Source organism: Glycine soja, chromosome 9 (assembly GCF_004193775.1).
Source record: "Glycine soja cultivar W05 chromosome 9, ASM419377v2, whole genome shotgun sequence".
Classification (NCBI taxonomy): Eukaryota; Viridiplantae; Streptophyta; class Magnoliopsida; order Fabales; family Fabaceae; genus Glycine; species Glycine soja.
The window spans coordinates 1,536,144-1,548,726 of NC_041010.1; the positions used below are offsets into that span (position 1 = coordinate 1,536,144).

The 12,583-nt window shown below is 28.0% G+C and overlaps 1 protein-coding gene across 1 annotated transcript; it reads left to right on the forward strand.

The window, feature by feature from the left end:
• Positions 1–10,101: 10,101 nt before the first annotated feature.
• On the forward strand, positions 10,102–11,911 carry LOC114368092 (BOI-related E3 ubiquitin-protein ligase 1-like). Its single transcript, XM_028325455.1, has 3 exons — positions 10,102–10,380; positions 10,520–10,871; positions 11,260–11,911. The coding sequence occupies exons 1-3, from the start codon at positions 10,325–10,327 to the stop codon at positions 11,782–11,784; spliced, it is 933 nt and encodes a 310-aa protein (XP_028181256.1). The 5' UTR covers positions 10,102–10,324; the 3' UTR covers positions 11,785–11,911.
• The last annotated feature ends 672 nt before the right edge of the window (positions 11,912–12,583 follow it).

Below are 12,583 nucleotides of genomic sequence, written 5' to 3' on the forward strand. Positions count from 1 at the left end.
ATCTTCATTCTATAGAAAAATGAGTATTATATTAAAATGATTTTTTTTATATAACAAGCATGTTTTGAAATTTTAACTTTACGCGTCAAGGACCAAAGTTGATTGATTATCATACAGTGAAAAGAATATGTCCAAGTATGATGATTGTCAAATGTCTAATCATTCTTGTTCATCTAGTGCTACTAAATTGGAATTGATTTGTTGGACGGAGAGTTAAGGTCATATCTCCAAGAAACTTCTGGGAAAAAGAGGATATACTTCATCATGGTTTTCATCATTATAAGTCTAGACTAATCCTTTAAGAAACTAAACTACTTTTTTAAAACAAGGACAATCATGGATTATTAGACCACGATTTGAAGTAATTGATGCATAGAAAACATAATCGGTCAGTAGTATCGTAAAATAATTGTATATTAAGGGAGTCTAGATTGATCTTAAGTTGTAAACTTCTGAGTTCTGATATTTATCTTTAATTTTTATATATCAAACAAATCTTATCTTAACCTAGCTAATTATATATCGTATTGATTAATTAATTCAAATTTGTGCACCCCACACACAGCATATATGGTTGCTTGCTAGCTCGCAAATGTACGGGGAAATTAGGGAGAAGGACTCATCACATGGGGGTTGTGGACAACCTTTCAAGTTAGCATTAAAGCGAATTCATGAACATGTTGAAAGAGAGAGTATATATGTTATATTGATATGAAACTAGGCATTTTGTTCTTTTGCTTTTCTTTTTTGGACTTTAGCTTTGTCCTCCCTTATTAATAATGACTCATGGAGTGGCCTCTGGACAATAAAAGCAAGAAGATTCAATTGTCATCTTTATTTTATTTTTTTCGGTACAAATTGTCCTTCCTTCTTAAATAAGTGTTCCTATTTTCCTGCATATAGTAAGGGGCTCCATTAAGGATGTACCAAAATTATGCAATAAATTCTTTTTCTGTTTAGTGACTAGTCACAATTGGCTATACATTGGTACCTATTAGAGATTAAACTGATTTTTTTTTTCGTATTTCTAAACATTTTCTTTCTTTGTAGGTTTTTCCCCTAGGGCAGGGTTCTACTTTAATAGCTTTTTGATCCAAAGGTCTAGTTTGATTTTATTTGTGTTCTCCTATTTGATATGTCACCATTTATAAGTATTTTTATAAGTTTACTAAAGCTTGTGACAGAAAACTCTTTTAAATTAAATGAGGTAATTTCTCCTCTTCTAAATTTTTAATCACAGGAAACTCTTTTAATTAAATTAGAATGCTGCTAAACTTAGGCGAGTCACTTTCTATTTAAAGATTTCATTCTCGTGCAAAAACTCCTGTTGAAAAAAAAAAATCTCCTTAAAATGTAAACATCTAAGATAAAATTGAGTGCAGTAGCTATCCAGTTAGTGGCAGGTACACGCTGGGAATTAATTAATTAATTATATTAATATTGTCGACAATTGAAAAGTTTTCTTTATAAAGATTCATAACACAAGTACACACTGGCGTGTTTTATATGGACAATTATTAGATCATATGTTCCTTTACTAACACCTATCGAAAAAAGCTAAGCATAATATGAGGAACAATTAATTAATGGGATCTGATCTTCATTCCGAGGCAGCAAAATAAAATACTAACAAATCATCAATTACATCATTAAAATATACTGTAGTGTTCTCCTTCTAAAATAGGTTTCTTGACTTTCTTATTCAGCTTAATTATTTTGTTTTATTATTTGATGTGAAAAGAACATGTAATCAGACATTTCTGATTGTTATTTTAATGAGCATCCAATCGTGAACAATATATATAGGAGTAATTAATTGCGATCAAGTTAACTTAGCCAGGTTCGGTCATACGAATTGAATGAAAGCAATGAAGACATGAAACAGCAAAGATTTGCAATAGTATATAGCATTAACTTTTGATTAAAGTAACAGCCATGTTGGTTAAGGTAGCATCAATAAATAAGACACAGTGGAGTCAAGTCAGTTTATCACTTCATCTTGATCAGGTATTGCAATTAAAATAATCAGATCTTGTTTCCTTTTCTATTGGGTCGATAATTACTCAATTAATTAATCAAAAGTCCAAAACTTAAAGGTTTTAGGGGACCCTATATGCTGTCCTTTTACTTTTGTGCTATAAAAGCATAGACACTTTATCAATTGCTTTCGTTTCATTATGATTTAGCTACCCACTTCAAATCTAGTCCAATTTTTCAACAAATATAGTGGCCCTAGCTAGCCTCTTTCAATATTTTCAGTTCATGCTGGATCACAAGATCCAATGTAGATCCCTGCTAGTCCCCCCCCCCCCGAAATAGCAGCATGTTAATAAATTGTTTTAGGTCGTTTTATTTAAAAGCACAGGTGGTTTTACTTTTTCACATCTCAATTAAAGTTTTCCCTCTTCAAAATTTTAATATTGAACACTCAAATCTTACAAGACCACATGGTCAGTAAATTTTTTAATAATAATTATATATAAAAGAACCACCCAATATGTTATGAATTTTATTTTAACTTAACTATTTATGTTGAATTCAAATATCAAATATATAATTACGTTAAATATTTTAAAAAAAATTATTATTTATAATAATCTTATTGCCTCAAACAAGATTTTCATAAAAATATTATATATATATATATATAAAAAAGAAAATCATATGCCCTCTGAGGGGTAATTGATATCATTTTGTTTACCGTTTTTTATTAGAGAACTGAGAAAGAAAGAAAAAAGTTAACAAAAAGAGTCAAAGAAGAGAATACAAAAGCTACTTCCAGACTATTATAATCAAACATGAAAAATCCATTCACTTCTCCTAGCTCATCCTCTTTTCAACCTCACAATTATACATATCTTTTCTTATACGCGGTTCACAACTTTGAAAACTTTTTGAATTGCACCGCAGGAGGATCTTCAAAGTACGTTGGTTGGCATATAAATGCAACCTTAATTTGAAGAAATGAGAGAAAAAAGTACAACAAATGTCGATCATCAGTGGCAATTGACGTTTCTCCAAAATTAGAAGTCAAATTCACATTATTTCTAGAAATTAGTGTTAGGGAAAATCTAATATTTTATGGCCAATTGAAAAAGTTACGAGTGCTCTTTCCATGTTAATGATGAAATGGACATCATCCAAAATAAATAAAGTACATATATTAATCTGGACATACTTGGCATTTTGTGTCACGTCTATATTTATGTTTCCAAGCCCACATGTAACAAGCTAGCAACGGCAACCAAACTTTGTCTCTGAAATTAGGTTTTAGAGCTGTCATTGATAAAGGACAAGATTATTTCAGCTACCAAAATTAAAGCATCTCACGCCCATATACACAATTATTTCAATTTTCAATATCCCACATACGATTAATTATTGAAATTTTCTATTGCAATATTTTATAATAATTATACTTTGGATATCCATGAGAACGATGTTGGCTTGCCTTGGGGCAATCAATTGAGTAACATATGTTGCATCCACGAGATAGCAAATAGAAAAAAATTAATAGCTTGATAAAGATCATTATCTTTAGTATTAGTATAAGTATACTTTATCTAGTTGTGTGTTTTCTTTTTGAAGTACATGAACTTTTTATGCTTTCTTTTTTTTCTATTAAATAAATATAAACATCAAGATTCTTTCATTGTTCATGATGCCATGTAGTATTGCTTACTTTCATGGTGGTTAAAGGTAAAATGTAAATAGTTTTGAAAGGATCTATGATATGGAGTAGTAGTATATATTTTGATGATGGAACAAAGCAATAAAAGAGGGCATGGGAAGTAGAGGTGGAAGTGGGAATCCATCTGTCTACATTTATGTTTTCTCCTTCTTCTTTTTTGTTGGCCACTCCTTTTCTTTTTTTCTTTCTTTTATCCTCTAACACACCTTTTCATTCATTGTGCGTGCTTGTGGGGGAATTTAAGAATGGGAAATGTTAGATGGCTTCGGACAAAGTGGGTGAGTGTTCCTTTTTATTCAACCCATACACTCGTCAACATATTTGAGTAATTGAAAATTATTCACTTTCAATACCTTACAAAAGCAATCAATTTTGCAGGCAGAACATGATATGTAGGTTCCATGTTAGTTGAAACTTGAATGTATGATGATGTCAATCCATTCATAGGATGGGAGAGGTGCCCCTTGTTTGTTTCCGTGAAAATGACAATTGAATAGGTGCCCTTTTCTAGGAAATATCATACTTGAAAATCTTACTCTATCCTTAAAACCATATTATTTAGAAGAATTATATTTATACGTTTATTAGACAAAGTGTCAAACATGAGATTGGATTCAATTAGAAACAGATGCTTTTTGTCGTAGGCCATATTTTTACAACTATGATGATAAAATAAGTAAAAATTGAAAAATATGATAATAAAATATGTGGAAAAAAATTGTATGATAAAATTGTAAAATGATGATAATTTACTTAATGGTAAAATATACAATTAAGTCTTATTTTTATAACTAGAAACCAAAACTACTTATTTTGATTTTCAAACTGGATGTAAAACTTTAGAAATTGAGTTGAAAACAATTTCAATGCCATTTTAATAGAATACGTTTTGTTTTAAGAAAATACGTTTAAAATAAAATTAAAAACTCTCAACCACAATCCTTAAATATTAATTAGGTTTCCTTTTGTAAAATTCAAATCCATTAAATGAAAAGCTATATTTTTAAAGATGAAAAACAAAATCGTGTCAAACACAGACATCACAGCAAGAACAACGATGTTGCTTTGATGGTGAGAAGTAAGTTCATCAGCTTTTTTCGCCTAAAACTTTGGTATTATGATAGAATCTTGTGTTTGACCAATTGCGCAAATGTAGGTGACTTATTTTTTACAATTAGATTATACGATCACATCTCGACTGAAAATGAGACTATACAAAGACATATGCAATCAAGTAGCAAAATTGCATATTTTAGAATTCTACCTTTCGTATTGATTCAAACTATATATATATATATATATATATATATATATATATTTTAGATGAATACTTATTATTTTGACGTTTAGGTCTCATCGAAGGTTTTACTTTGAAATCTTAATTTACAATTCAAACATTTATTAGTTAACGTAGAAAATATGAGATTCGAATAAATGCACGTTAGTTACTTGAAAATCCTAACTTCAAATAATACCAAATTTCCAAAGAATGATACAGGTTTGACAACGTTTCTAACTAATTATTTGAAAGTGTATAGTCATAAAAACTTAGTTTAGTTGGGACTAGTTTTAATTTAACTTAAATTTAGTTCGATAAAAAAAATTAAACCAATTTAAATCGAAAAAAAAACATATTGATCATTAGATGGATGATTTATTTAATTGCATTTTACCCCATATTAATGAATCTTTCACTCTTTAGTTAGTTCAAAAAATAATATGAGCCTCATTTTCTATTTTTATTAGTTTTATTATATATAATTTTATGAGTCTCAATAAATTTCAAATAATAATAAAAAATGTATTAAAAAAATATTATATTGCTAGCAGTTTTCTTTGTCCATAAAAGGTGAGGGGAAAGGGAAATGCATCATAAATATTTTTTAGCACCCATTGATAATTATTTATATTATTCCTTAATTTCATCTGTTTTATTTATTGATTAAGATTATAACACCCATATATTAAGAAAAATAATTGATCTCTTTATGTTTGTTAAAATTATTTATAATTTTTATTATATTTTATTTCTTCGAATTCTTATTTTAAAGTTTCATATATCATTTTTTTTATTTTTTTGGTAAAATAATAAAAATATTAATTTTATTTAATAATTTCAAAATGAAAAATAAATACAAATAACTTTTTTTTTTTAAAATGACATATCAGAAGAAATTGATGTAGTATTTTGTTGTCTTTTTTATTCCAGACATGGAAGTGGATTTTTGAACATCAACCATCTTGAATTGAAAACTCTAGACCAAACTTATCTGATACAAAGTTGGTTAAATTCTAAGCTTTTCTACCTTTAAGCATGTATACGTTCAAGTATCAATTTATTGGTTTCGTTTGTATTCTACCAATATCTACCATCACTTTCGTAGTGGTCCCTGTAGTTAGGCTACCTCATAAGTACGTTTTGGGCCTGCACAAGTCAAGTTACCTTTAAATATGAAAACTCAGAGTGTGAAGTTAAGTTCCTCCGTAATTGGCTGTTTTTAGAGGTAACTGGCCTAACGTAATAATATATCACTCAGAAATTAGTGGGGCAGATAATAAACATATGTAAGATTATGTACTTTAATTATAAAATTTCTCTAACTTTATAAAGTGGATTTATTCTATGCTTTCTTTTTATAGCATCCAAGTGATTCTGCTCCATAGTAGAGTGGTTAGCCTAGCTAGAATTTCTAGGTAAAGCCAAACATGGGAATCTATATTAATTGAATTTTAGCAAATTGTAGCACACCATCAAACCATTGTGTTAATGTAATAAATAAAAAAAGGAGAAATGGAAGCACTAGTGTTTAGCAAGTGCCAAATGTTATTTGCTTGAAGAAGTACTAAGGTTGAATTTTAAATTAAAATAGTAAATTACTTTTGGTTTTTGAAGTTGTAAGAGTTGGTTAAATTGGTTACTAATATTAATAAAATAGCAAAATATTCCTGAAAATTGTAAGTGGCCTAGTAATTTTGGTATTTTATTAAAAAAATATTGTGTAATCAGTAGTAATATAAAAAAAAAACTATTTTTATTCATCGTTGTGTGGGTTGAACAATATTTTAGAGTTTTTTTTCACTTCACTCTCTCTTTCGTCATAATAATTTTAATTAATAATATATTAACTAGAGGAAGTAATTCCATATATGTATATCTCTCTATATTGGTTATAGATTATGATTACCTATTTACCTACGTTGGAGAGAGAAATATTCTATTGCCAATGTGCACTATTATCCGTATAAGGGCTCATTTGGTGGCTAGATGGGTTAAGATAGAGATAAAATATTTGGTATGCATTAGGTAATAAATTACACAACAATAGAATACGTTCAAATTTTTAAAAATATTAATGTATAATTTTATAAAAATTAAATTTTAATTTGTTTTTAATAAATTGTGAAAATTATACTTTATTTATGCAGTTAATTTTTTTATAATTATAAACAAATTATATAAGTTTTGTAAATTACTCAAATATTTATCATTCAAAAATATTTGAATAATAATTATTTAATTTTTAATATTTGAATTAATAATTTAATTTAAATTTATATGTCAAAATTATTATCATTATTATTATAATAATAGTAAAAGATAATGTGTTGATTAAAAAACATATATATATATATATATATATATATATATATATATATATTTGTATAAATTAATACATTAGTGCAATTTATATAATAACAAAATAAATATATTAAATATGAGTTAATTAATCACAATTTTATTGTATCAATTTTAATTAAAAATATTTTTATTGGAACTTGATATAAGAATAAAAAATAGTCATTAAAATTAAAATCTCAATTAAATGAAAGATATTTTAAATATAATGATATTAAATAAGATAAAATTAGTTAAAAAAATTATATTTAAATTTTTTTAGAAGGAACTTATATTTCTTTATTAATTTTCTTTACTTATAAAAAATAAAATTTTGGGGAAAAAAAAATCTTTCTGGATCTTTTACTATTCTAGCCAGAGCATAAGTTGGAAACTTGGTTCCAGACTAAAAATGAAAAACAAATGAAGTTGTCCATTGAAGACGAAACATTGACTGGGGCTTAAATGAAGGGAGAGTAGAGAAAGTCAGAAACTGTTCCGTTTTCGAGTGTTCAGCAGTCAGTATTGATTGTTGACCGTACTCGATCGCGCCCCCACTCACATGCACTGCATCTTCCCCACACCCTATCATTGACTTTTGACCAATTTTTCATAATGGATAAAATTATTTATCCTTCTATTTTAACTGTTTTATTTTTTACTGCTGAAATTCATATTGTAAACTAATCGGAATGAGTTTTTGTGTGTGTGTGTGTGTTTAATCGGAATTAGTAAAAATTATAGTAAATTACACTCATTATTTTTTTATCAAGATTTTGTGAGATTTACAAATTATCCATACTTTTATCTATTCCTACTTTAACTCTTTTATTTTTTAATAATATATTGGCACTCACATATATATTACACTAACCTCCCTTAATTATTTGAAAAATATTACACTATACATCCCTAAACAAAAGATTATTGTATATGTTAAAAAAGCAAAGTGAGTTTCTACAAATTTTACGATATATACCTCTTAGATGGTTAGCGCAAAATTTTAATTGAATTAAGTCAAACTCTTTTTTGGATTATATTTTAAGAAATCAAATACTTTATCGGGTTTGAAATTAATTAGGTTTAATAAAAAAACCCATATATAATCCATTTTTTTTTTAAAAAAAGAGAGTGAAATTGATTTAGTCAACCTGTTTTGGATCCACATCTACATAAGTACTTATAAAGATGTTGTGTCATTTAAAAAATAAAAATAAAAAACAAACTAAATAATTAATGTACTAACATTAATTATATATATATATATATATATATATATATATATATATATATATATATCACAAATATATTAAAATAAAAATTACTAGTCACAATTTACCTATCTTTAGTTTTAAAAACAATTAATATCATAAACTTAAAAATATTAAGTGACGCCCTAAAAAAACAACATACACCTATCAACAATTTTAAAAAAAACTAAAATATTTAATAATCAAAATATGATCATTAAAATATAAACTAAAGTGTTAAAATAATATATATGTATAATTAAACCATATATATATAGTATATCATTATAAAAATTTAACCACTGCATGCCATCATAGAAGGAACCATATTTTTTTTCTAACAACATATAAAAGAAACTATTTGCAACATATAAAAATATAAATAGATTTAATTAAATTCCCAATACCCAATGCACAATTTAGGCAATTTCATACAACAACCATTCACTTTGGGTGTGTCCAATCATGCCTTTTCGCAAGCAAACGCTTCCTCCTGCATTGCTCCCTTTGTTTTTGGAGTTTTCTGAAAATGTGTTAAAAAAAAGATAATTTAAAAAAGAGAGTATAATGCTTATGCATGATGGTGTAAAATATCGTCATCTAGTTATAAATTATTATTTAAATTATTTTAAGATAATTATTTTAAAAATTAATAAATATTGATGATGATGAGTTATAATTATATATAATTAAATAATTATGTAAAATCTTTTTACATTATCAGTATATAATTATTTTTTTCTTTAAAAAAATAAATCTAAAAGAATATATATATATATATATATATATATATATATATATATATATAATAAAGGAAAATATATATAACAATTATTTAAATTAGACCAAACTCCACTTAACTCAAATTATTTACAACGTACATTTTAAGAAAATAATAAACTTTCAAAAGGAATAATTGATTATCTTGTGAGGAACAATTGATTGCCAATACCTTTTTCTTTTTTCTCGACAGAACTGATTGTGAATACTAACAATCAATTATTTGGATATTTTAATTTTTTTTTATCTCTTTCCTATTTTTTTTTTCAAATTAAATACTTTTACAATTTATTTCTATTCTTTCCTCCGATATTAAATGGAGAGGAGAATCCTCGAGAGTTTGATTGATGAACTTGTGCTTTTAAAATTAGTACTAATGCCAAATACATTGAGTATTGACACGAGGAAGGTGTCAAGGAAAGATGGTAACTACACAAATCGTGATTTTCTATGTTAGGAATACGTGAAAAATATGACTATATAACGCTGTGATTATTTTATTATTATTTATTGCATGTATCATGTCAGTATTTATTACGATGCTGGGTAAAAGGGAAAAAAAGAAAAGAAAAGGAAAAAGTTAGAAACCAAATTTCCTAAAACGTGTGAATGTAGAAAAAAAAAACGTTAAAGCGAATCCGACAGGGCAAAATCTGACAAGAACCATGTTTTAACATTTTTATATATCTAATCTAATCTTCCATATAATAATTAAAAAAAGAAATATGCAGAGATTTTCTCTGTCTAGGAAAAGATGCGTTTGACTTTCTATCTCTTAAAAACGCCCCACAAAAACCAAGGCCTAAATAAACCTGAATCATTCATTCATTCATTCATTCATTCAGCCTCCCTAATACTTAGCCACATCTATTGCATGCTCTCTCCCCTCATCTCCTTCTTATTCTCTGCAATATATCATAGTGCCAAACTCTCATCTTTCTCTCTCTCTCTCACACACACAATATAAGTCCACCCTAAACAATCACCATGGCAGTTGAAGCTAGTTACATGAATCTCTTGCCTTCTCAGTTACTCACTAACAGGTACCAATATACCACCATCCTTACCAGAAAAAAAAAACATGAAAAAACTCTATTTGTTATTGTCTCTATGGTTCTATTTTTTTTAATTTTGTTGCATGATTTTTCCCTATGTATTCATATGAGGTGTTTATTGTTGCAGAGAACTCATCAAATCCAATCAACAGCTACAGCATCAATTAAACTCTGATTACATGTACAACACTACTACCCAGATGGATTCTTCTTCAGCTTTGCCTCAACCAGCAACAATGCCTGAATCACTCTTGTCCTTCTACCAATCCAACTTTTGTGATCCAAACAAGGCAGATAGTGGTCTCACCTACCATATTCCTCTCCAGAGAAAGCGTTCAAGAGATTTCACCACCGAATTAACCTCTCTCCCAGCTCACCAGAAGAACAAAATCTCCTCTGATCCTTCCTTTCTCAACCAAGAGATTCTCTACCAATTTCAGAACCAACAATCGGAAATTGATCGAGTCCTTGCCCATCATGTAAGTTAATTCCCACTTTCCATCCCTCTATTCAATCAATTTTAGTTTTTTTTTTTTAAAAAAAATTCAAATACAAGACAAAAGGAAATTGTTCATTTATGAATCCGGATTTCCTGCTGTCGGCAGCTTTTCCGCATTCACATGTTACCTCATTTAAAACTGTTGAGTGAAGATTTGATGACTCGTATTTATGAGTCATTTGATTTTCATGCAACAGTTATTTATGACTGACTGTGTGAATGCGTGAAAAGAAAAAACTGAGTATGGAGTAACAAAAAGGGAGAGTGATAAATTTTCAAAATTTGCCTAGTAAAAATTCATGGGATGTTCTTATTATTTTTATATAAAAAAAATTGTTCTAATTAATTTGTGTTGTGGATTTGAGCAGACTGAGAAAGTGAGAATGGAGCTGGAGGAACAAAAAATGAGGCAATCAAGGATGTTTGTGAGCGCAATCCAAGAAGCAATGGCGAAGAAGCTGAAGGAAAAAGACCAAGAGATTCAGAGAATGGGGAAGCTGAATTGGGCCCTTCAAGAAAGAGTCAAAAGCTTGTGCATGGAGAACCAAATTTGGAGGGAATTGGCACAAACAAACGAATCCACAGCCAACTACCTACGAAGCAATTTGGAACAAGTGCTGGCACATGTCGGCGAGGAACGCGCCACCGTGGCCGATGATGCTCAATCTAGCTGTGGCAGCAATGATGCGGCGGAGGCCGGAAACGACACTGCGGCGTCCGCGGCGGCGACCGGTCGTGGTAGGTTGTGTAAGAACTGTGGGCTGAGGGAGTCAGTGGTGCTGTTGTTGCCCTGCAGGCATCTTTGCCTTTGCACAATGTGTGGGTCCACAGTAAGGAATTGTCCTATTTGTGACTCTGACATGGATGCTAGCGTGCATGTCAATCTCTCTTAGTACAACTTTTTTTCTTTTTTCTTTTTACATAATTTTCATTGTAGAGTTTAGAACAACAGAAACTAGAAAAAAAATAGTTTATCTTGTCAAAAAGACAGTTAGAAGAAAAAAAAAATAGAATTTGGAATTCTTTTGTTCATATGCTTGGATCTTTTTTCTTTTTCTTTCCTCTCAGTTATCTTATTGATATGATTTTTTTTTATTTGTTTTATACTATATTAAGTATTTAGGTAGTAATTCCTCATATCAATTACAAGCGTTTGCGGTATCAATGTTTACCTAACAATATGTTTAGGGTATATCAATTATTACTAGGAGATAGAATCCTGCATGCAATGCGCGGTAAGAAAATATCACTTATATTGGCAAAAATGAAAAGTAAGATTTATTCAAACGTATCATATTATCTTTTTAAAATTCAATATAAAGTTTTTATTATGATGTATTTTATTGTTTCCATCTACAACCATATATTATTTCCTACCTTTTAATTATAATCGAATTTTTGTTGTTTTCGAATGATATTTTGGTGTAAAGATTTTTTACTTTGTTAGACTAATAGTTATCTTAAAAGTTATATTTATTACGATTGATTATCAATGTAAATTTTTTTAATATTAACATAAATTAAACCTTTCAAATGTAAAAATATTGTGATTTATAATGATCTTATTTTATTCAAATAAAAATATTTTCAATATAATAAAAAAAATATTTGTGATGTAGAAAAAAAAATGAATTAAACCAATAAAATATAATATGTCTAAAGTAATATTCATTCAAGTTTCTAGAAATTAAG